Genomic DNA, 26,639 nt, shown 5'->3' with positions numbered 1-26,639 from the left:
GGCTGTTGGATATGAAACAAATAATAGTGGCGTGTTTGCCTCATGTTTCCCATGAAATGGAATAGTGAACATAGAAGTCACTAAAACCTGCAAAAAAGGTACCCTATTTTTGATTGGCCCATCATTAGCCTTTTAAGTAAAAAGGGTCACACACAAAAATATTTTGATCAAACCTCAGTATAAATATATTTAGGTCACTATATACAGCCTTTGAAACACAGCGTTAGAAATACATTCTCGATTACAAAAGAGACAGATGGCATGATAATGTTTATTTGTCATTGTGCTGATGCATACGTCTAATTTGATAATTTGATGCATAATCAATGTATGTTTTTTCCTTTGGAATGCATGCAGTCATATGGAACATACAAGGTTGACCTGGGGGTAGTTCAGACTAATAATAGTCTGGACAATCAAGATGAAAAGTCTAAAAATGAGTACATTGTTTTTAAAGAGAAGGTTAAGATGAGATATTCAAAATTTGAAAAACATTAGAAAAAAATCTTATACATGCAGCTTTATTGAAAAACAATTGAGATTCTTTGTTTTGTGGTGACCTCACGTGAACATGGTGGTAGCAGTCAATGTTCTACCCCTCCCTCAACTAAACACCATTTTAATGTTGACCTTTCCCTCAAATATCCTAATGCAACTCAAAGTTAAAGGCCTTTCCCATTGATCTACACTCTGCAAGATGTAAGCAACCTTGTGCCTCTCTCTTCATTAAAGAGTGCTGATCAGCCCCTGCCATGCCACTTGTATAACCTCAATTTTAACTTGCACAAACCCACCCTCTTCTGAACCCTGAAGGAAGTATTAGAACGTTCAGTTCAGACAACTCAATGCAAATTAGTCTGAGTTGAAGTTTGCCAGATTATGTTTGCCGTGGCTGCACTGGAATATCCAACATCTAAGCACCTCTTGCATACCAGCACTAGACTGCCCCTAACCAAGATGACCAAGGAGCATGAAACGTGCTCAGGAAGCAGTGGTGGCACAGTCAATAAAGCAATCCTTACATCGAGTACATCTGTATCATAGGTAATGATGCTTAGGTGTTTTGTGACATCTGATTTCACTTAAGGTCTAACATTATAATTATTTTAACAGGTAATTTATGTGTACAGAAATCCAAAGGATGCCTTGACTTCACTATATCATTTTAGCAAAGCCTTTGTTCCATTGAAGGAATTTCAGAATTTTGAAGAAGCTATGGATCACTTTCTAAGCGGAAATGGTAATTCTAACTTTTTTCTCAATTGTTGTTTTTCTTTTAATGTAATTTTGTCCATCAGACTTGGAATTATCTCATTAACCATATTTCAACATTGCTGTAATGTAACTGCCCTCTGTCACATAGGTGACAAGGATCAACACAGTGGGACACCAAAGGTTTTCAAAACAAAGTTTTATTAGAATCTGTTACAAATTGGCATGACAATAAAAACAGGGGGCTTTGAAATACTCAAAAGTTGCCGGATTGATACACTCCAGGATGTAAATAGTACTTCAGGACAATTTAAAACAAGTTTTGCTCAGGAAGGTTAAAAAATATCTAAACAAACAGTGGGATTGAAGGAGCCAAAGCATTGATGCTTAAGCTTCTCGCCCCATTGACGTCCATTACTCTGATGTTAGTTTACTGGCCCCCCTGGCTATGATGCGCTTTTTGACAAATTTTTCTTGAAGGCTCCCTCTCTTTTAGCTCTACACGCTAATTCCTCGATTGTCCTTGGCGATTTTAATATCCAGCTGTGCAACTTGCATCCCCTGTAATTGTCAAAATGGAGGTTTTCCATCATACTGAAGTTATGATCTGCCATATCCATGGAGGAGGCCACACTTTGGATCTCATGTGATTCTCTGACTATGGTAACAGTCAAATCTACTACTCTGCTAGAATGGACTGGTAATTTGTCAGTAAGGTCTTTCAATCATTGGATTGTATTTGCACATAACAATGTCAGTTACCATGAAAGCATCTAATTGCCTCTCTAGACTTCCACAACCTAAATGGTGTACAGCTGATTTGGAGGCCATGAAAAATACCACTCATATATAGAAGAATGTCACTGGAGTCCCTCATACTCTAAGATCCAGCAAACTGTATATAAAAATCTGGTGAAAGTATATAATGCAGCCATAAAGACACCTACATATCTATATTGTAGGGGAGGCATGGTATCACAAGTATGACACTGACACAAAAGATACAATTTGTAAAACCTTTATTAACTTTGTGGGGTTTGGAAAAACTCCTACTTTGCCCTACCACTAGGATGGGAGTCGTCTCGACCATCAAATAATAAAGAAAACAGTCTTAGTCAGGTCTGTCAAATCAAAATAGCCTATGCAAAAAAAAAAATAATACCTGCCCAATCTCTTGTACTCAAACTATGTAAAGGAGGTATGTATCTAAAAGGAAAATCAGTGTTTGTCAAAGAATAAATATGGCTGAATCAGCTCTCCTCCTCACGTTTAGACGGCAAGGAATAAGGCAGTCTTTATAGGCAGGAATTTATGTTATGTTAGGTGAATTTGTAGTGTGCACATACACCCGAGGGCACCTTGGCGCGAGGACCAACAAAACAAACTACGACCAAAAAGAAGAGAGTCAGGAAAAGAGGGTGGTCTTGTGTAGACGACGAAAGGTCAGATGATTCACAGTAGATTTGAGTTTAAGAGGAAGCCTATTCCACAACTTGCCACCTGCAACAGAGAAAGCCCTGCCACCCACTCTCTGAAGGCGAAACCTTGTAACCTGAACCAAACGGTCACTGCCCGAACAGAGCGTCAGACTAGAACATATGGCTGGAACTTGTGCCGAAGAAATTCGGGTCCAACCTGATAGACCGCCCGATGGACAATACACAAGGATTTAAAGGCAATCAGTTGTTGCACTGGAAGCCAGTGCAGGTGGCGTAATACCGGGCTGATATGTGAGCCATACGGGGTTCCAGTGGCAACCCGAGCGTCTAAGTTCTGGAGCACTTGCAATCGATAGATAAGGCCAATTGGCTTGGCCAAGTAAAGGGTATTACAGTGATCAATCCTGCTGGAAACCAGTGCTGCTACCACAGGCGGGCAGAGTCGAGCAGGTAGAAAAGGCAGAATCTTACACAGGACTTGCAATAGAAAATGTCCGGACTGACATACCGCACTCACTTGTGCTGCCATAGACAGTGAAGCAGATAAGTAGACCCCCAGGTTCTTCACCACAGTCACAGGGATAGGGAAACCACCCAGTGAAGCAGGCCAGAAAGAAGGAGACCAAATGTCTGATGAGACCATAGAACCCACCACCAGGACCTCTGTCTTGTCCCTGTTAAGTTTAAGCCAACTGGTGCGAATCCAGTCTCCCACGGCCGCCAGGCAGTCACACAAATGCAACGACACACCACCCTGGTCAAGATCTAAGCGGACCAGGATCTTTGTGTCGTCTGCATAAGAGTAGCACCTAAAGCCATGAGAGCAGATAAGAGCAATCAGGGAGCAAATATAGATGTTAAATAACATCGGGAACAAGGCTGATCGCTGGGGAACCCCACAGAACAGAGAGCGAGAAGAGGAGAGAAAAGGAGGGAGACATACAGACTGGCCATGGTCGGCCATAAAGGAGGTAAACCATGCCAACACAGGCTTGGATATTCCAAGCGCAGACAGCCGGGAAAGGAGGAGGGGGTGATCGAAAGTATCAAAAGCCGCTGACAGATCAAGCAAAATCAGGCCCCCCCCCCTCTGCCACTGTCAACCAACCTGGCAAGATCGCCCATGACCGAGACCAGGACACTCTCCATGACCCAACCTGGCCGGAAGCCAGACTGAAAAGGGTGGGGAACTGCAGATCGCTCCAAGAAAAAAGAAAGAAGAGGCAAAATCAGCGCTTCAAAAAGCTTCATAAAAAAAGGAAGTAAAGAAATAGGACAGAAACTAGACAACACAGAAGCAAAAGATGGCTTCTTAAGTAAAGGAACCACAGTGGCTTGTTTAAGCTTTACAGGGATGAGACCCTGGCTGCAAGACAAATTCACAGCCTGGGTCACCAAAGGAATGATCCTAGGCAAGAGATCATGTAGAATGGATAGGGGAACTGGGTCAGATGGTGCTGCTGACTTGATACGAGAAATAGCAGCAAGAACAGTCTCATCGGTAAAGACCAGAATGGTGTCCCAACTAGCAGTGACGGGTGTACAGATGTCAACAACCTGTACCCCATAGCATGTAGATTCAATGTTATGACGAATGGTGGTGATTTTGGAATGAATGAAATCTGCTAACACATTGCAGTGAGACTGGGTGGCAAAGCTGTAGGGAGAAAGCGTTAGCAGAAGAGAAATATTTAACAGAAACAAAAATGCTCCCTAGACTTATTAAGGGCAGCTTCAATACTGTTTAATAGGGTTACACACTCTGGCTCACCTTTTAACACTGAAACAGTTCAGAATGTGGATCGAGGCCCACCTGACCTTCCATGTTAAAAGACTCTTGTTCCGAATAAAAAAGTTCACACCAGTCCCCAACGTCGGGCTCAGACCTTCTCAGAAAAACAACAGTTCAATGTTGGTCCCCCTCTTCCGGGCTCAGACCTTTCACAGTTCAACAACACTTGTCAGGACTCCCTTCCCCAAACATTTTACACTTCAGGTCTCCCTCAGTCAGGCTTAGACCACTTTTCGGGTCTGTCAAAGACTTTCAAATGTGCAGAGCTTCCTTTACAGACCACCCCATGACCACTTCGACTCAGAATTCAGTGTTCAGCTTTTCCTCTCCCCTTCTCTCGGGGTTAACTTCGTTCACTTTCGCTTTTACAGTTCATTCACCTTCATCGCCTCAGGCAATGCACCGTACACAGAGGCCCTCATTACGACCCTGGCGGAATTCGCGGTGCAAAATGCACCGCGGAGCATGGCGGAAAGCCGCCGATAGCGCCATGGGGGTTGGCGGATTTACCACCCCATGCCGACCTTGGCGGAGCGGTAAATCCCCAATCCCCATTTTACCCTTCCCCATTCCCATTCTTGCCCCATAGGGTATAATGGGAGTGGGGAAGGAGTTAATTACGCCGCCGTAAAGTACGGCGGCGTAATTAACAACGAGGTCCCTTAGCGCCATGGTTTTCTCCGCCCGGTAAAACCAGGCGGAGAAAACCTCCATGGCGCTAAGGGAACTCGTAGTAGGGCGGACGGGTCCGCCGCGATTACCGCTGGCGGTATCCCACTCCGCCAGGGTCGTAATGAGGCCCAGAGACTTTCGAGTGGGCTACTCCTTTTCGCCAGACCACTCCGTTACTCAGTATCGCTGATTCCACAGCTGTCTTTATCTTAAAGTTCATTCATAGGTCTGACTTTCCTCACATCTCATCCACATGCGTGCAGCCTTCACTTGCGATATATTGTTGCAGAATTCAATCTTTCTTAGCACACACTGGTCTCTCAGGTCGCTTGCCAACTCACCGACTCTGTGCCGTTCTTTTTTGCTTTTTTCAATTTCCAATTCGCAAGTCAAGGTTAGTACCACAGGCTTGGCAACGCCTTCCCATCTCTGTCATTCACCCAGGAGGGTCGGTGGCATCCTTGAAACACAATGCAGTCTTCAATATTGGGATCTGGCCTTCTCCAAGTGCCATTTGCGGCCTTCTGAAGGCAATGACCTCCTGTAGGAACTCTTGGGTTTTTTCGACCCGCTGCTCTTGTCCCTTAGTCCGTCGTTCTGCTCCAGTAGGTTTGCCTTTGTCCAAGAAGTTCTGCTCTTACTTGTGTTCCACCTTGCTCAGAGTGTGTCTCTAGGTCCTGCCTTTTATCCGTGTCAGGAGAGCTAATTGGAATCGGCGTATGCACTTGAAGTCAAGTACCTGACTGCACCTGACCCGATTAGCGGAACATGTCCAGTACAATGTATAAGAGTTATTCTTGTTACTCTAAGTCACCCTCTTCTAGGCCTAGTGTTTGCGCAGATAGGAGGTGGGGGTGTTGGGACATAGAATCCTAAATAATAGGAGGGGTTTGATGCTCAAAAAAGGGGAGAATACTGCATCTGACCATTGACTGCCTGACTCCCACTCCCTGAAGAGACCCCTCACCCAGGTGATCCTCCCACACTGGCCCACCCCCAGTAACTGGATCCAAAAACGATGGCTGTGTCCTGGCCACCTGGATGGCAAGTCCCCAAGGACTAGCAGACAAGACAACTTTTGGTTTCTCACAATATATATCTTCTTGTAATGATACATAAGCTAACTCCTTGAAGTAAGTGTTCTCTATCCTTAATGATGAGCTGCCTAATAACAGTGCTATCATTTCAGGGAGAAAGTCTTGTGAACTTTTAGAAAATGTCTTTGTGGAGTATGAAAATATTCACTCCTCTATCTAAACATTTTTACATTCTGTTAATTCTGAATTTGAAAAGGATACCCCTTCCCATGTGACACTAAGGGACCAACTTAGTGTGTCTAAGGTGCAATGTGACAAGCCCATGCTAAGCAAACCGAACCACAAGTGGCATGGTGTGGGTAGCCAGGGGATCCTACCAATGCTGCCTCAAAGCGCAGCTTCACATGGCTTTTGGAGCACCCAGCACCCCTGGTGACCACACAATTCACCAATATGTTCTGGCAGGGGACTTTGTCACATAACCTGCCTTGCTGTAGGTGCCCCTTTGGGTGCTTTTTGGGTTCTCAGTGGGTAGAGGTTGGTCATCCATAATGGGCTATGGGGCCTAACCCATTCATACCGTCGCCCTTGACAGAGGAGCTGCGCCAATCCAGTGTAAACACTGAGCGCTCCCCTGGCTGCTTCTAGCAGCCGAGCGTGGGCTTCTGTGCTGGATTAAACTGTCAAAAAGAAACATAGTTTCCCTCTGACCGTTTCTTTTCTCCTGTGTGCATGTCCAATGCACTATGCAAGGCCAGCACGTTTTGCTTCCCCCAGCTCTACACAGCCCATTGGGGATGCAGACTGGGGGACTGCATCTCTGAATGTGCTCAGGCGTGCTTGTCCCCTTATATTAAGAGGGCCTGGGGCGCTAACTTTTCAGTGCTCTTGTTCCTGAATGTTTGTTCTGCACGGAGGCTTTCAGGAGGTGCCAGCAGTGCAGAGCTGTTTTCTGACTGAGACTGAAGGTAAGAAACTGTCATGTATGTTTTGTGTATTAATGAGTGTATGATGTGTGGGTGGCTGGGTGCACATTTTAATTAGTGAGTGTATGATGTATGGCTGTTTGAGTGAATGCTGTGTTTGAATGTGCGATTGATGTTGGGTGATTAATGGGCATTTATGACAAAGGAAGTATGCTAAGAGTTTTTATGTGGCTAAACAGACATTTAGGTGCAGCCAGTCTAGCTGGTTCTTACTGTGACATTGCCTTTTTACTAGGTATACTGGGTATCTGTGATAAAAGCAGTATGATATGTACTAATACTTGGCCAGACTGGCACGTTGATGCAACCAGTCCAGCTATTCCTTACTGTGACACAGTATATTTTGCTTGGAATCTATAACAAAGCCAGCATGATATGAGCTAATACATGGATAGACTGGCTTTATGGTGCAGCCAGTCTCGTTATGTGCTAATGTGTTATGGTGTTTTTCCTGGGCATTCATGATAAAACAAGCATGATATGTGTTCTTACCGGGTGAAACTGGTGTATTTTGTTCACTGGCATATTTTGGTGCATCTAGTCTGGCTATAATTTCTTACTGTGGTTTGACTTTTTTTTACTGGGGATCAAGGGTAAAAGAAACATAAGTGTTGTTACATGTCTAGACTGGCCTACATTGGTGCAGCCAGATTGGACATGTTTTCATACTGTGGCATGTCCTTTTTATTGGCCAAGCCAACAGGAGTATGTTCGTGCATGGGAATGTTGACATATATTGCCAGAACCAGAGTGGATGTGTTTTCTTATAGTTATTATGGCAAAGCAAACATGAGTATGTTCTTACATAGGAATAATGACATATATTGGTAGAGCCAGAATGGAAATGTATGGGCACAGCCAGTATGAACATGATTTTATACTGACATATATTGTGGATGACCGGGTCCACAGCTCCAAGGCACAGGAGTGGCACGAACCAATCACCCCCACTGTGGCTTTGAGACCTGCAAGTTGAGGCTTACACAGGGCTCTGCAACCCCAGCCGGGAAGGAGGGTTAGAGAATGATTGGTTGGATGGGAACGGGGATTAAGGGAAATTGGAATGAGGGTTAGGGAGAGGTTATGGATCGGAAGGAGAGATTAGGGGTAGGAACACTTTTAGCATAACAATATGTACATATTAACATGCATTGTGCATAAACAACGTAGCATACACACATCAACATGATAGCCCCCTTAGTGGTGAACATGGCAAGAATAGCTTTCATACACTTAGCTCGGATTATGGCTGAGCAGAGTGTCCCGTGTTGTCTCCTACAGAGTCCCAGAGCCGAGTGCCTTGCAGTAGAAGTCAAATGCTGCAATAAAACACTGCAATTTGTTTACACGTTACCAGCTGCACGTGGCTTCATGCGTGCGTGTACACAAGCCCTGCACAAGGCTAGAGGTAATGTTAGGTACACGTGGCCATGTTCTTGATACATGAGGGGCTTCGCAGGCTGCACGTGTCTCATTAGCATGCAGCATCAATGGGAGCTGTATGTGACTCATATCATGCATTGGTTCTGAATGCGCTCCAAAAAGCATCCACGCGGATAAGCCATTCCCTTGGCTGTGCTCGTGGTGCAGTGAGTAAGCGCTGGTAAGTAGGGTAAGCGTTGCAATGCGGGGCGCTCAGGGCGGTCGATAGGCGCAACTAAAAGCACTTAGCTTTCAGGAAGCAAGGGGCTAGGAAACTGGTGGGGCGGGCCCCCTGCACAAATCCCCTGTTCCCTATGTACAATGGAAGCACTGCAGCACTTATCTGCTGTGTGGGAGGGGCTGGGATCCCAGTCATGTGGGGCGTGGCCCCTCACGTGTGGTGCTGAGGCCGGAGCTGCTGGGCACATGTCTTGTCAGCTTCGCCTCTGAGCCACAAGCCCTGTCCTTTTCGTTGCGCATATACACATAGGCAAGCCACACCCAGTGTGGCCTTTGATTTGTAGTCCTGGTTCCAGGAGCTGCTGGGAAATGCACTTCTGTAGGCTTTTACCCTGCAAAGAGGGCAGAGAAGCCTCTGATATTGCTGGATTGTCTTTTTTGTTTTGTTTCTTGGCTTACTTAGCCTGCTGCCTACTCAGCAAGCGCTCTGTACTGCCTGCTGTGAGAAACCTGAAGGTGTCTCACCCGCTGGTCCCTGGCGATCTCTCATCCAGGGCCAGGACACAGCCATCCCTATTAAATCCATTTCCTGTGGGTGTACCAGTGGGGGGGATAACCTGGATGAGGGGTCTTCGGTGAGTGAAAGCGGGACACCAACGGTTGAGATGCGGTACCCCCTTGCTTGTAACACCTTTTCCCCATCCTACCCTGTGGGATACTTAGAAGTTCTGCCCCCCACCCACTTTTTCCAACACAAACACTTTCTTACACTGTAACAGACAATGGACTAACACCAGATCCGTTTCCCTGACTTGTCCCAGTTCAGGCAATTGACAATAACCACTCACACCTGGCGGCCCTTTACCTGCCCCACAGGGATAAAAGGCAGGGCAAAAGAGCACACTACGAGCAAGGCCAACTGCACAATGAAGCAGTTAATCCAGGATGGCAGTTTAAATGGAGACGAAAGGCAGCGAGACCTGAAAGGAAGACAAGGAGGGAGATGCCATTTCCCTTTCAACCCAGACCCACGAAGTCTTAGAGTTCTCTGGAGGCAGGAGAGCATATTCAGTGGTTGTACAGGGTGTGTCAACTTTGTTTGATGGTGAAACAAAGTAATTGCAAAAAGAGACTTTAAGAATTGTATGGGGGCTTGAAAAGGCATTCAGTGGTTGTGCATATGCCAACATTTTCAGATAAAAGAGAAGAAACAAGTTGTTAAGAAAATGTCATAGAATTATTCGAGGGAAGGAGGAAAATAAATTCAGTGAATGGAACTGAACGTGCCATTGTTTTGTAATGAGACAAAATACTAGTTGCAAAGAGAAAAGTCTTTGGAAGCAGCAAGGGATTATAGTCAGTGGCAAAAACGGAGTGATATATTTGTAATGAAACAAGATAGTAGTTTCAAAGAAAGTCTTAGAATTGTTTAGCCAGGAGATTACAATCAGTGGTTGATACAAGTCTGCATATATCATTGCCTCATGCGGGTGCTGTCAGATGCCAGCTGCATCTTGCCAACTGTTGACATGCCCCACATTGAAGGAATCTTCAGGAGGAGATATGGTAATTTAATGAGAACCAGCAAGCAGGGGGAGGAGGAAGAGATGAACTCGGAGAAAGGGATAGGAGAAAAAGAGAAGGAAAGTGAGAGGAAATTGCTGCAAAGTGACAACGAGGAACAGGATCACCTGTAAGTCAACATCATTTTCTCTGTGATTCTTGTCCACAGACTGTTATGAAGATATTGAGCTTTGAGTGTCAATTTTACTACTGATCTCCGAGCCCTCCCTTTTTATTTCTTTACATTTGCTCCATGTGTTTCTTCTTTCTTGTTTCCTGGCCTATGCGTATGCCTTCCTGAAGAAAGCCAGTTAACTTTACTCAATGAATATGACTTATTTTTTTTCCAGCTTCAACCACTAGCTAACCCTTATACCTTATTGCAGGAATCAGTTTTTAAAGGGTCTGTTGAGGCCTTTTATTTGCTAGTGCTTGTCTTTTTGCTTCTAAAGTGAGATTGAAAGAAGCCTCCCTTTAGATAATGTCCGATTAACTTTGATCACTGCGCCGCCAGCCTCAATTCTTTATCCACAGTCTGTCCTTCATTCTGAGGTGACATATTCCTGTCTCTTCACTCTGTGTTCCTTTTACCAGGAAGCCAGTTTACTCTGAGATAACCACCACTCTTCATCAATTTGGATATATCAGACTGAGCTGATCTAAAGGTATCTTTGGGCCTAAAGTTTGGAACGTGTATGAGCTGATGGTTGTGAGACCTTTCTCATTTGCGATGGACTACCCTTGCCTAAGTCATCAGCTCTACAGTAGAGATTGCAATGTGGGATTCTTCTTTCCACTGAGCATTTTAGAAGATCGTTACTCCAGGCATTCTTTTGCATGAAAATTCCGGTGTATGAGGCAGATAAAACTAATTTGGTTTTGATTCTCTCTCGTTGGAACATGTGTACACCCAGTATCCTTGCCTCTCCTACTCAATCTTTCACACTTATGCTACAAGTGAACATTGTAGGGTATTTTTCCACACGTCCTCCCATGAAGGCTCTCTGTTTATACTTTGTGAACAAGAGAATTGGCACAATATCCCTGTGATTGGTTGCATTTGAAATCAAAGTAAGGTCTGAAAATGGTCTATCTGCTTCTTTGCCATAGCTGCACGGGTAAAAGTAATGTGGGATCTACAAGCAATGGTTAGGCAACATGTCACCGTTATTAGACATGCCTTGAGTATTGTTTCACCAAAATAGATTACCTGTTAGCCTCTGTAGGGGAGGACTGGCCGCAAGGCCCACCTCACCTGCAGCCTTCTCCCCAGGTGAGGACCATGACTCGGTGGGCGTCCCCTCATGCCACCCGGGCCCAGGTGGAGGAGGGCTCACCCGCCGACGACATTGCCCACACGTATCCGTTCCCTGCATATACCAAAATTCAGTTAGGCCTAGAAGCCATCTTGTCTAGCAAAGATGGCGTGAGTTCAGCGCACTGTAGCGCGGCCCCCACCTTTGGAGGGCCTTTCATGCATCTCTGCCGCCGCAGCACCATGGCAGCTCCGCTGCGAGCGCGTTCCCATGGGAAAGTTGGGTACGAGCTAACACCAGATATTAACACTGTAACAGTCTGTTATCCACAATGTAATACTGCACCCCGTGTGACCTGGTCCGCGAGGCCAGGGCGACGCAGAAATGAATTCAAGTAGTGGTATTAGTGAACTACTCTTCTTAAACAGAATCTGCAAACTATGAATTAGCCATAAAAGTGAAATGTTTATATGACTTCACATTGTGACTGTACTAATGCTGCTAGATCACAGAGAAAGTGTCTTTAAGTCATATGTAGACACATGAACCCCTATATGTCTTCTTAAGTCACCCATAGTGGCAACCGTCAATCTCTGTGGTCCATAATATAGTTCTACCTCATGTACCGTCGAATGTATATAAATACTTAAACACTGTAGTAGATATAATACCATGTAATGAAAAGGTACTTGGACCGAATGTATTAAAGAAATGTGTAACGAAATTGAAATATAGATGTGTGTTTAAATAAGATCAAAATAAGGCAAAACATTATAAAAGTTCTGCATTCAAAAGTCAGCAACGCACGAGGAAAAAACCTTTGTGAATATATGCAAGGCCATTCTCCCTCCCACCCTACGAAGCCTGCCAGATGAAGAAGCTAAGGCATATGCCGCGCTCCCTCACCTCCCCCAACCAAGCTGGAGCCGCTTCAGAGAGTCAGAGGCCCCGGTACCGCACCCAAGGCCACAGCCCGCCACCTGTGTTATTTACAGCACGGTAATAAACCCACGTTTGAATCCACAGATCTACCAGCACCCTCTCGTAAATCCCACAACCCCCCTCGACCACCCCAAGAATCATGACCCCGTGCACAGACGACCCCCAACGCTGGGACAAGACACAGAGACCCATTTATATAATAACTTCTAACGCAGCAGACAGACATGTATCATTCGGCTCAGGCCCCAGAGCCCAGCCCCTCGACCTAAAATACCGGTCAATAGGACACAGGTAAATCTCACCCCAACCGACAACCACCAGACCTCTCACGAGGTGCATTCCTCATGTGTTGCATTTATTGTATAAGATAAACTGCTGAGCGATTTATTGATGAACTTAAATGTCGTTTCTTGAATAACTGCAGTGTGCATGGCCTAGGGCAAACGAGTCAGGAAAGGTATTTATCTTTGTCACAGGCTGCCCCAGCATACCAACACCGCTCGGATGACCTCAAGCTGGCCTGCCAGGCCCAACCCAACCCACGAGGCTGACCAGTGACGTCCTCACGCCAAGACCAACCACGCTGCAGCAACACCTATAGTTAGTCGACGCCACCCAATCCCAATTAACTTGTGCCCCCTATAGTGTGTAGGTTCTGATGACGTTTTTTGTATTAGAAATACGCCTGTCTTTGCTATTGTCAGACAGAGCGCTCTCGGAGGTTGCAGAGTTCTTTGCATGCCCTATTCTTTGGATAAACTCCTACTTACGCTCACCCGCACTCTGTCTTGGCCTTATTCCCATTACGGGAGAGTCCCTCATTGTCTCTCATTGCGGGGAGGATCGTGCTGAAATTGGGGGCGCTTCCTTTCAGTGGTGACCCCGATAGCGTGATATCTCCAAGCTATTTTTCCTAACTCCTTTTAACGACCCCCTTTTGGCACGAGAATCTCCGGTCAAAAAGGGAAACGCACGGTGAGCCGGCTCCGGGAAGCTACCCGCCAACGGCGACCGGTACGCTTAGAAGTGCGCACTCAAACTAGAGGGGGTACGGGATCCCGGTTGAAAAATCCCCTTTGAGTACCGCTCGCCGGAGCCGGGGCTGACTGTTGAGCAGAAAGGCCACACCGCCTGGACGGACCCAGTTTCGGAGACTATCGGTTCAAGACGGGCACGTGAGTACCGAGTGCGAGCGATCGTAAAGGGGAAGGGAGGGGAAATTGTGAACAGAAGAACGGGGACAGGTAGAGGAGAAGAATAACGGGGGTCTACTAAAGACGGGTCTTGAAAATTTCTTTATCTTTTTCTTTGCATATGGCCATTAGGAGTAAGAAGTAAATGAAGAAGTAGAAGTGACGGAAACCTAGCTCCGAAAGGGGGTGGAAGGCGGCGCCGCATAGTGCTATCTAAACTAGTACTGGGAATATATAAAGAAGTGAAAAATAAGTTATTAGTGTCTGGCAAGGGAAGACACAGAGTATATTTTAGTGTTTGCTATTTCTTTCTATTCTTTTGCTCAGAGGGTAAGGGTCTGGACTACAAGTGAGCCTGGGGTGAACTGATTAACATAAAATACCAAGACAGGGGGGAAAACAGCAGAAATAGGGATCAAAAATACTGGCACATGCAGACGGGTATCTAGTTACCCGAGTAGAACAACAGGGACAGCTGGACAGGAAGGAAAGGGAGGAAAAAAGCGAGGTGTGAGTGGGAAAGCATTGTGAGGGGTGCGCGCACCGTGTGAATAGTGAAGAAGAACGACTGACCGCGAGGGGGTGCCAGAGAGTGTGGACCATAACTAGCAGGTGGTTGATTGCGAATGAAAATTGCGCGGGATTGAACAGGGATGCGAAGACAATGAGGAATGGCGAGTAAGAAAGAATGTTAGTAGTGAATTTAACTTGCGTGATATCATTGAGAAGTCCGCTCTTGTCTGGGCCATAAAAATATACTTAGACATATCTATACGTAACCAAAAGTAAAGGAGGTGAACACGGTCAGTGCTATTGATTTAGAATATGGGGGCAGAAACTCCCTTGTCACATATTTGCACGAGCTTACCGGGATACGCTGAACGAATCAAGAAATACCACGATCAATGGGTAACAGAATTAAAAGGGGAAGGATTGCCCCAGATTTGGCCTGAGGGGGGGTCTTTTGAAAAAAGCGTTCTAGATATGGTACGAACGTGCATTCACCTCAAGTATAAGGGCAAACAGTGGCAAAACAGGAAGGAGATATTAGATCTCTGGAGACTATTTGAGGAAATACCCCCACCCAAAGCTTCGGCACCAAATATTGATCTACCTTCCACCACAGATAACCCACTGATGATTCCAAGAGAGGAAAAGGAACAGCTAAATACAGAACAACCTGCGGAGGTGATTAGTTTGTACCCGATATTACGTAAACCAGCCCCCGCAGCAGGGTATAGTGATCCTGCTTATGTGCCTCCCCCTACAATTACTACACCCCTAAGACCAACAGCCCCCCCACCATACGAAAGCACTAGAGAGCGTGCCCAGACAAGCACGCAGAGAGGGGACATAGAAAAGCTAACGAGCGATTTAGAATCAAGGCTCTCGATAGCAAAGGATGAACTCTCAAGAATAAAAGACATATGTGAGCGTACAGCATGCACTCCCACTCGATCAGGACGTGTATCCAGAACATCAAGTGAAAGTAGACCAATTGAGGAAGGATGGAAAAAGGGTGAAATATTGTTCAGAATTGAGGAAGAGCCGACAAGAATAATACAGGTGGAAACACCAGAGGGGAGCATCGGTGATGTATCACGGCAGACAGGGATCAGAGAGGACCTGCTATGTGATGTCCGAGGCGAAATAGATGAGAGTGATAGGTTGAGTATGGCAGTAGGAGGGGAAAGCGAGGAGCTGGACGGTGCATGCTCGCTAGGAACAATAGATGATGAGTGGATGGGACGACTAAGGAATAGAGTGGGGAGGATGGCGTCATTGGGGTCAGCGACGACCAAAGTGGGTGAGGGCGCAACGTTAAAAGGAAAATTACAACTTCCACTAATACACAGAGGGGGAGGAAGACCAAACTATATACCCTGGGCCCAGATGGATAAAGCTTAATTTGATGAAGTTATTGCCCCCGTTGTCCGGAGGGGCGAGCAAGTGGATATATGCATTCGAGAAACATACTGCCGGCATACCGCTGGCAGTAGGTGATGTGAAAAGCCTACTAGTATCAGCAGTAGGAGATCAAGCAGACAGAGTATGGGTTAAGGCTGGTTTCCCGGCCGTGACATTAGATTGTGACCGTCATGATGGAGCGTCTTTTAATACAGTGCGGGCACGGGTTTGGGATGCGCTGCGGGAGACGTTCCCAGATACTCCAGATTTACAGTCAGTAATGCAGTGTACAATGAATGACGGGGAGGATGCTATGGATTACATTCTCCGGGTGCAGGAGATGTGGAGAGCGGAAACGGGCACACCCTGGCACCAATCCACATCTCTATTTTATTTTATCATTAAGAGAGGGCTCCCAAAAGAGGTGCAGAAGGCACTCGATAAAATAGCGGGCGTTGAGGCAAAGGGGTGGCCAGAGATCCAAAGTATAATAGTGCACCATTGCAAAAGGATAAAAGAGAGAGAGAGGGAAGTAGCACAGAAAAGGTTGGCAGACGAGGCAAAGTTGGTACAATCAAAACTGGTGAAGGTTGCAGCAGCGGTAGCAGGGCTCCCACTCATGAGGGAGGGAGACGAAGGAGAGGAGGGGCAAATAGCAATACAAGGAAGAATAGCAGCAAATTGGGCAGGACAAGGACAACGACAGTGGACTGAGCAGGAGCAGAACGGAGGTCCAATGTGGCAAGAGTGGGCCCCACGAGGGGGTAGAGGTGGGTACAGGGGCCGAAGAGGGGGACAAGGGTATGGTGGAGTGGGAGGAAATGGATGGCAGGGTCCCAGAGGTCCACAGGGGAGCTGCTGGAACTGTGGGAGGTGGGGACATTACTCGAGGGAGTGCAGAAGCAGACAAAACAAAGGGGTTCCAGGAGGCAGAACAGTACGGTCACCCACACCCAGGGAGCCCATACGGCCTCCCCATGGGACAGCACCAACAACAAGGAAATGCAGGGCAAAGAGGTAACGCACAACTACACGGACATCAGTACAGAACACAAAATCACCCACAGAATAATGACACTATACAATACATGCCAGGTAACACTTTCGCTACAGTAGCGAATGGAGCACCCGCACCCGCGCCCTACAGCGGAGTATCAGTAGTTTCGGGGAACATTTTTGATCAGGGAGGGGCAATGAGACACCCCGCATAGGACAGCCCACAGAGAACACTTGCGTGTCCAGTTCTATCTACGACCCACAATGCATCGGAGGAACCATTGATAGGGGCGCAGATAGGAGACAAGCAATTCATATTCATGGTGGATTCCGGAGCGGAGAAATCATGCATTAAAGAGGGCCGGTTCCCGCTATCTAATAGGACGTTAGAGACGCAGGGGTTCTCTGGGGCTGTAATTGAAGTTCCTTACACAGAAGAATTGGATGTAACGGTGGGGGGGAAAACAGTGAAGGCACCCTTACTGTACTATGAACGCTCTCCAATTAATTTGCTGGGGAGGGATCTCTTGAGCAAACTAAACATGACCATATCTTTTACAGAAAGTGGTATAGTATGTTCAACACCGGGCATATGTCCTCTACGCATAATGGCAGTAATGCAGGGCCACGCAATCATCACAGAAATTAGAGGCTTACCAAAAAACGAGGAGGTGTTTATTGAGGGCATGCGAACATTGGCCCTCATAGTACCAGAACTAAAAAGAATGGATTGGAGGATCCCAGCTGAGTTCCTCTTTCGCCCCATAGTGTGCCCCGACACAGCCACTGGGGCAGTGCTATCATTGGATTTGCACGCAGTACACGTGTCAGCAAAAAGGATATGTGTAATAGGGATTGACATGGAAGGATGCGAATGGCGTACAGTACTGTGTACAAATGCAAATATCCCACTGCGAGAGCTGTCAGATGAAGAGCTCTTTTCAGACGCCGAGACAGACGGCGAAATAGTAATGGAACTAGCAATACCATGTGACATCGTGATTACGGCCAGAGAAACTCCAATTGAATTAATGGCAGTAGTTGGAGCACCACATACATTTTTCGATGATGACATGAGGTTAATACCAACTAACATATGGACGAACGGCCCCCATGATGTAGGGTTATTACATGGAGTTCAACCTGTGGTGATAAAACTGAAAGAAGGGGCAATTTTACCCCGGGTGAGACAATATCCATTGTCTCGCGAGGCAGAAGAGGGAATAAAGGAGACAATAGAGGCACTGTTAGCACAAGGAATAATAGTGCCCTCAAATTCCCCATGCAACACATGCATTTACCCGATCAAAAAGGTGAAGGGAGGTTCCTGGAGGATGATACAAGATTTACGCCCACTCAATGATGTGATTCAGAAAGAGTTCCCTCTAGTGCCGAACCCGGCCACAATACTATGCAACATCCCAAAAACAGCATCTCATTTCACAGTTATTGACTTAAAAAATGCGTTCTTTTCGATCCCCTTAGCAGAAGAGAGCAGGTACTTAACAGCATTTACATTAGGGGGGAGGAGATTTGAACACTGCAGACTACCACAAGGATATTGCGAAAGCCCAAGCATATTCAACAGGATATTACATGAGGATCTAGGGAACCTATCTATAGAAAGTACGGTGATTCAGTACGTTGACGATTTATTGGTTTGTGCACAGAGCGAGGAAGAGTGTAGAAAGGATTCAATAACACTCCTGACATTACTGGCCAACAAGGGGTACAAGGTGGATAAGGGTAAGTTACAATACTGCCTAACAGAGGTCCTATACTTGGGACAGCTAATATCAAAGGATGGAAAACGGATCATACCAGACAGAGCAGAGGCAATTAGAGCCGTTGGAGAGCCCAAAACAGTAAAGGAGATGCAAAAATTCCTGGGCATGTGCAACTACTGCCGAGCTTGGATATTAGACTACGCAGCATATACAAGGCCCTTGTTACAGGCACTTAAAGAAGCACAACAGGAAAACAGACACATAGAATGGACAGGAGAAATGAACACATCATTTAACTCACTGAAGGAGCTAATATCAAGCGCTCCAGTTCTGGCAAACCCAGATTATGGACGCGAATTCTTCTTATTTTCACACTGCAAGGGAACACTGATGACCGCAGTGCTGACACAAAAGACATCGTTGGGTCACAAGCCACTGGCTTACTATAGCGGCACTCTGGACGCAGTAATGCAAGGACATTTCGCGTGCGAGCAATCTCTCGCTGCTGCCGCGTTCGCCATTGAAAAAAGTGCCACAATAGTAATGGGCTGTCCAGTAACACTGTTTGTGGAACACTCACTATTTGCAATATTAGAGCGATCAAAAAGCACATTAACAACACAACGCGCCACAGCATATGAGATAATATTGTCCAGTGCAAACATCCATATAGTAAGATGTAAAACTGTAAACCCAGCCACATTCATCACGGAGGCGTGCACAATAGAAGACATGCAGAACCACAACTGTGCAACATACACCGGTGACGAGGGTCAGGATCAGGTGGTTTTTGAGAATGCCCTGAACGAGGGAGAGGTGTACTTCGTGGACGGGTCGGCCTCAATTGACATGGAGACAGGAGAGAAACATGTGGGTATGGCAGTGGTACGATTAGAGGAAGGTGAATATGAGACACTAGTGCAATACCGCCTCCCATCACACTATTCAGCCCAAGCAGCAGAACTAATAGCACTAATAGAAGCATTGCATGCAGCTAAGGGGTGCGCAGTAACAATATACACAGACTCAGCATACATGACGACCACAGTACACGGAGGGCTGGCACGGTGGGGGCGGAGAGGGTTTCGACGAGCAGATGGAACACCTGTCCAACACGCAGAATTGTTAAAAGAATTGATTGAGGCACTGCAAGACCCCACGGCAGTGGCAATTGTGAAATGCCAAGCCCATACTACAAACACAGATCTTGTATCTTTGGGAAACGCGGCAGCAGACGCCGCCGCCAAAGAAGCTTCATACTTTCAAAAAGGTGAGGTAGGGGAGTACATGTTGCACCACACAGTAAGCCAAGAGGTTCCCACAGGATATAACATGATGCTCACACAAGAAATACTAGAGCTGCAAGAGGGAGCTAGTGCAGAAGAAAAATTGCTATGGACTAAGAGAGGATGCAGCAAATCACCAACAGACTTATTGTGGCGACAAGAGAGTTCAGGAAAAGCAGTGATGCCAGTTACGTTGTTAGAAATAGCCTTTCAACAACTACACTTCCCTGCACATAATGCTAAGCAACACATAGTGGCAGAGATACAAGAGGATTGGTTTGCACCTTGCCTCCAGGAACACATCACTAGGCTGGCATTGGAATGCACGACATGTCAAATTTACAACTCAGGAATGACATCACGCACACTGAGAGGTACAATACCAAAACCCAATGGCCCATTTAGAGAGCTCCACATCGATTATGTAGATATGGGAGAAAGGTGCAATGGGGCTCGTTACATGATTGTGGTCGTATGTCCCTTCTCAAGGTGGGTGGAAGCGGGCCCCTGTGCACGTCCTGACGCGAAAAGTGCCGCAAAGTTCTTAGTGAGGGAGGTATTCCCGCGCTGGGGAATTTGCGACGTGATTCGCTCAGACAACGGCACTCATTTCGTTAATGAACTGTTCAAGGAAGTGACTACATTATTGGGAATAAAACACAAATTATGTTCAATTTATCATCCTCAAAGTAATGGCGTAGTGGAAAAGATGAACGGCCTGCTGAAAGGCAGGTTGTCAAAACTATGTTTTTCCCTAAAAAAGACCTGGATGTACTGCCTACCTCTGGCCCTGTTCGAATTGCGCAATCAGCCAAGCAAAGACCATCATTTATCCCCACACGAGATCGTCACGGGAAGAAGAATGCACACAACACATTCGCCTCTCCGTGAACGTTCTGACGCACACAGAAGCGCTGCGGTATTAGGTGAGGAGTTTACTGACTACTTGAAAAAATTAGCACAAGCAGCGCGCGTAATTGCAAAACAACTTGCCCCGCCCTTCACAAGAGAGGAAGGAAATGCAACAGAAGCAGTAACACAGCCGGACAAACAGTCACAGCTGATGCCAGGCGACTACATATATGTCAGAAGTTTTGTGAGAAGGTGGAATGCACCACGTTTCCATGGCCCTTATGAGGTAGTGTTTTGCACGTCCACGGCGGTAAAGGTGAAGGGCCTGAGATATTGGGTGCATTTGACAGATGTACGCAGAGCGTATAGCGCCGTGGAAGGTGAGGTACAGGACGAGGCACAGGCAACAGCGGACAATGGAGTTGTGCAGAATGAATGATGGGAATTTTTGTGTGCATTAAGTGATGAACATTGAACGCGACTGGCGCATGGCAAGTGTACTAAAATAAATATGTATATATATATATACTTTTTACAACTTGTGAAGGTTCTTGTGGGTTTTTTGGTTTTGGAGAAGTTTTTTTCTCACTTTCCTTTTTTATACATGAAATAATGTACGGATAGTAATGATTGTAAAATTACCTTGTCTGTGGACACACCCCCTCCCCCACCCACTCCCATACTTTGTCGAAACAACGTCACAACGTTGAAAAATGTTTACATGCTTGTACTTAATGCACTTTTGTGTTTCAAACAGGATTTACCATGGCATCCAATGGGCAGCCTGCAACTAATAGATTTGTTAGATTTAGAGAAATGTTAGTAGATAGATTTACATATTCATACGAATGTGGTTTATCAATGTGTGTTATTGTGTTCTTCATATCAATATTTTGCCTGGTAACATATTGGTTCATAGCGTTCATCTCTATCGAGATGAACGAGGGGGGAGGGGGGAGTAACATCACCCTGGCCCCTGGGACGAATTCAACTACAAGTATGAATATTAAAGAAGGTGATTTTTTGGTCTGGGATGGATCACACTTTGTATGGGGTTACTATACTGCAACACCCACTGCTACCCTGTCACAATCAAGAAATTTCCAAAAAGAAATGGAAAATGACACAATGTTCCTACCTGAAATATATAACAGCCCCACTACCCTTCCCGCCCCGATACAAAACAGTGATTTGTTGTTTATTGAGGAAAATGGAAAAGTAATTACGATGACAGAACACAAGTTCCTATATGAGGAACTGGAAAAGGGGGGTGGGAAGGAGGAAGGGGGGCCTATTTTTTCACCTATCGAAACTAAAAGGTATAGGAGGAGGGAGAAAAGTAGGCGAAGAAGAGAGACAAGTAGGAGGGGGTATGATGAGTATTATGGGTTAGGTTTAGACAAGATGGAAGACCCACGACACCCCCACCAAGCAAATAAATGGTATGCAGATATGAGTGCAACAGCTAAACAGACAACCAATGAAAGCTGTTATGTCTGTTCGCTCATCCCCCATGCATCAGGCACACCCAAAGTGTTGTTGCCAAGAGAATTGCCCATTGTGGATGCCCAATGTCTCCTTCATCTCACACTGTGTAGAATAAAGAACACCTTCCAAGCACACGATGTCTCTTTCAAAATGATACAGAACGACAAAACATGCTATCCAAAAGCGTCTGGAGTGGTCTGTCTTAAAGAACCCTTTTTTGCAATACAAGGGACACTGTTTTCCGAAAACAGATGGAAAGATGAAGAAGTACTGTGCAAAGCGGAAGTACTGAGAGGTGTCCAACCAGACAAGCTGCGGTGGATGGAAAAAACGTGCACACCAATATGGAAAGAACACATCTCTAAACTAACATGGGTAACAGCGATGGAGAAACCCTTCAAGCTACAAAGTGAAATAAAAAACGAACTATGTTTCAAGGGAGAAGGAAAAGTAGCAATGGGAACAAATAAAAACTGTAACAAAACTCTCACCATCCCAGACATGAAAAAAGGAACAGCAGCGCTAATGGACACATACTGGGTATGCGGGAATCAGGCTTACTTGCACCTTCCCCAGGCATGGAGTGGCAGCTGCTCAATGGCCACTTTGCACACGGCCCTAATGGTGATTCCAGAAAGTCACGTCGACGAAAATAAAAGGACGCAAGGAAACGTGAACCAAGGTGCAACTTCTCCCACTGCAAAAGCGCACCTCTATGTCCTGTCCTCCGGAGGGAAGGAAGAGGAGCTATCACGGAACAAGCGAGCATCAAACTACATATCACAAGCATCATCCGATTTATTGGCACAGATCCCAGACAGGTATCGCCTGTTCAGCTCCGTGGAAACATTTTTTGCCTCACTAGTTTCAAGTGTCCAAGCAAGAGCAAATGCAAAATGGCTCCAGATCACACAGTGGGAACTGATTCAGCTGGCCAATGACACTGAAGAAGGGTTCAACATAATAAAGGTGGAACTACGAGCTCTGCGACTGATGACCATGCAGAACAGGTATGTTCTGGACCTGTTAACAGCAATGGACGGAGGTGTTTGCCGAAAAATAGGAAGTGCCTGCTGCACGTTCGTACCTTCTGAAGACGCAGAAAATGGATCCCTGTCCCACGTCGTTGAAGCAGTACATAACCTGGGAGAGAAGATGAAGATGGAAGGTGGGGCTAAAGATAGCTCATGGTTCGACAATATCTTCTCCTGGGTTCCCTCATGGCTTGGGATGGCAATGAAGTTCGTGATACCAGTTGTGGTGTTCCTCCTCGTGGTGTTCTGCCTGTGCCAGGTGGGCCTCCGATGTTGTGCTAACGCAGTCCCTAACGGTGCAATGATGATGGTGACAATGGGCAACTCTGGTGGTACAATTAGGGCGACACAAGAAGTACATGTACAGACAGGAACAGATAACACTCCCAGGTACCAGTTAGTGCCTATGTACCGTGATAAGTACATAGTAGACAAACTATGGCACACCACTATCAAAGAACCCCGAGATGTGGAACTGGAATGGTATGAGGAGGTCTGGGTAGACTTGGAAGAAACTGGTGACTGTATATATTTAACATGTACACCAGACGAGTATGCTAGAAGAGGTGAGAGCTTGAGGGGGGTATGTAGGGCATGGATGCCTAGAAAAGGAACACCTGCATGGGATGACGCAGTGATAGAGGAACAAGAATGTAGAAGATTGGAAGAGCTAAAGAATTCGTTACTTTAGTAACGAAAGGGGGGAAATGTAGGGGAGGACTGGCCGCAAGGCCCACCTCACCTGCAGCCTTCTCCCCAGGTGAGGACCATGACTCGGTGGGCGTCCCCTCATGCCACCCGGGCCCAGGTGGAGGAGGGCTCACCCGCCGACGACATTGCCCACACGTATCCGTTCCCTGCATATACCAAAATTCAGTTAGGCCTAGAAGCCATCTTGTCTAGCAAAGATGGCGTGAGTTCAGCGCACTGTAGCGCGGCCCCCACCTTTGGAGGGCCTTTCATGCATCTCTGCCGCCGCAGCACCATGGCAGCTCCGCTGCGAGCGCGTTCCCATGGGAAAGTTGGGTACGAGCTAACACCAGATATTAACACTGTAACAGTCTGTTATCCACAATGTAATACTGCACCCCGTGTGACCTGGTCCGCGAGGCCAGGGCGACGCAGAAATGAATTCAAGTAGTGGTATTAGTGAACTACTCTTCTTAAACAGAATCTGCAAACTATGAATTAGCCATAAAAGTGAAATGTTTATATGACTTCACATTGTGACTGTACTAATGCTGCTAGATCACAGAGAAAGTGTCTTTAAGTCATATGTAGACACATGAACCCCTATATGTCTTCTTAAGTCACCCATAGTGGCAACCGTCAATCTCTGTGGTCCATAATATAGTTCTACCTCATGTACCGTCGAATGTATATAAATACTTAAACACTGTAGTAGATATAATACCATGTAATGAAAAGGTACTTTGACCGAATGTATTAAAGAAATGTGTAACGAAATTGAAATATAGATGTGTGTTTAAATAAGATCAAAATAAGGCAAAACATTATAAAAGTTCTGCATTCAAAAGTCAGCAACGCACGAGGAAAAAACCTTTGTGAATATATGCAAGGCCATTCTCCCTCCCACCCTACGAAGCCTGCCAGATGAAGAAGCTAAGGCATGTGCCGCGCTCCCTCACCTCCCCCAACCAAGCTGGAGCCGCTTCAGAGAGTCAGAGGCCCCGGTACCGCACCCAAGACCACAGCCCGCCACCTGTGTTATTTACAGCACGGTAATAAACCCACGTTTGAATCCACAGATCTACCAGCACCCTCTCGTAAATCCCACAACCCCCCTCGACCACCCCAAGAATCATGACCCCGTGCACAGACGACCCCCAACGCTGGGACAAGACACAGAGACCCATTTATATAATAACTTCTAACGCAGCAGACAGACATGTATCATTCGGCTCAGGCCCCAGAGCCCAGCCCCTCGACCTAAAATACCGGTCAATAGGACACAGGTAAATCTCACCCCAACCGACAACCACCAGACCTCTCACGAGGTGCATTCCTCATGTGTTGCATTTATTGTATAAGATAAACTGCTGAGCGATTTATTGATGAACTTAAATGTCGTTTCTTGAATAACTGCAGTGTGCATGGCCTAGGGCAAACGAGTCAGGAAAGGTATTCATCTTTGTCACAGGCTGCCCCAGCATACCAACACCGCTCGGATGACCTCAAGCTGGCCTGCCAGGCCCAACCCAACCCACGAGGCTGACCAGTGACGTCCTCACGCCAAGACCAACCACGCTGCAGCAACACCTATAGTTAGTCGACGCCACCCAATCCCAATTAACTTGTGCCCCCTATAGTGTGTAGGTTCTGATGACGTTTTTTGTATTAGAAATACGCCTGTCTTTGCTATTGTCAGACAGAGCGCTCTCGGAGGTTGCAGAGTTCTTTGCATGCCCTATTCTTTGGATAAACTCCTACTTACGCTCACCCGCACTCTGTCTTGGCCTTATTCCCATTACGGGAGAGTCCCTCATTGTCTCTCATTGCGGGGAGGATCGTGCTGAAATTGGGGGCGCTTCCTTTCACCTCCCACAATAAAATAAAAGACGGGTCTTTCTAGTTACTGGGAGACTTGCATAACATTTTTCCCTACCAGCCGCAAGTACAGGAATACTATTGCTAATGCAATAGGAATACAGTGAATCTGATTCATGACAAGGATCTCTTGGGCTCCTAGCCTTTGTACGCAGTATGTCAAGTCATAAAATGCTTCATTTATTATTTACCTCACCACCTCACTTTCCGTAACAGGAGGCTTTAATAACCACTGTGAAACCAGCTGCAAAACATGACGCTTTGGCCCTGTATCCTTTCTGTGCAGTCCCCTCTATTTTGGCCTATGAGTTCCTGCGGATGGCCTTGCCAGAAAAGCCATCCCCTCACTGCGGTTCAGCTCTGATGAATATTATTTCCCACTCATATCATATTCTTGGTGGGTGGCACAATACACATATAGGGGCCCGGGGACACTCTTGTAGCCACAGAGAACATGTCCCACAATGCCACCTGAACCACCACCTAGACTGCCAAACATCTGGAGAGCTACAGTCACTGAGGGCAATGATGCCAGACTCTGAAGCATCAGGATTTTTCCAGATTTCCCAAAGATCATTAATCCCGGCACTGATCCTAGGCTTCGGTTCCCTCTCATCAACTTCTTTAGACTGCCCGCCTCCAGCGACACTTGATCCGGCGACAGTTTGTTGACTCTTGCCACCTGTGTCCTTTGTAGTCATATTTTCAACAGCAGGAACAGCTGACCCTGGTGCTGGTGACCAACTGTGCGAATGAAGTTTTGATAGTCTTTGCCAATCACAGGTTATGTTACTACCATAGTCTTGCGTTAAAGAACTGAAGATGGTACATATCGAGTCAAGAGGATGCCATTTGGGGTCATCTGCGGTTCTACAAAGGTGACATGTGGCAGCAGGTTAACAGAGAGTTCATGACTGTCACTTGCTGCATCTGCCTTATTCCCCTTGTCCCCAATAAATACTTGTTTGGGGGTACACAGGTGAGCTTTTCCTATGTACCTATATGTTAAGTATGTTGACAAAGCATCATAAAACTACTTACACGAACAAACTGTTGCTTAAATGAAACTCGTCGAATCTACTTTAC

At 46.2% G+C, this 26,639-nt stretch overlaps 1 protein-coding gene across 1 annotated transcript in view; it reads left to right on the top strand.

The window, feature by feature from the left end:
• LOC138453630 (amine sulfotransferase-like) overlaps window positions 1–26,639 on the top strand; it is a 377,572-nt gene that overhangs the window by 181,395 nt on the left and 169,538 nt on the right. Inside the window, exon 4 of the mRNA XM_069606656.1 lies at window positions 1,114–1,240. Coding sequence (XP_069462757.1) covers window positions 1,114–1,240 — 127 coding nt within the window. The remainder of the gene's footprint in view (window positions 1–1,113; window positions 1,241–26,639) is intronic.

The sequence above is a fragment of the Ambystoma mexicanum genome, chromosome 4p (assembly GCF_040938575.1).
Source record: "Ambystoma mexicanum isolate Mex_15411 chromosome 4p, UKY_AmexF1_1, whole genome shotgun sequence".
NCBI lineage: Eukaryota > Metazoa > Chordata > Amphibia > Caudata > Ambystomatidae > Ambystoma > Ambystoma mexicanum.
This window is presented reverse-complemented; position numbering and strand designations above follow the sequence as displayed.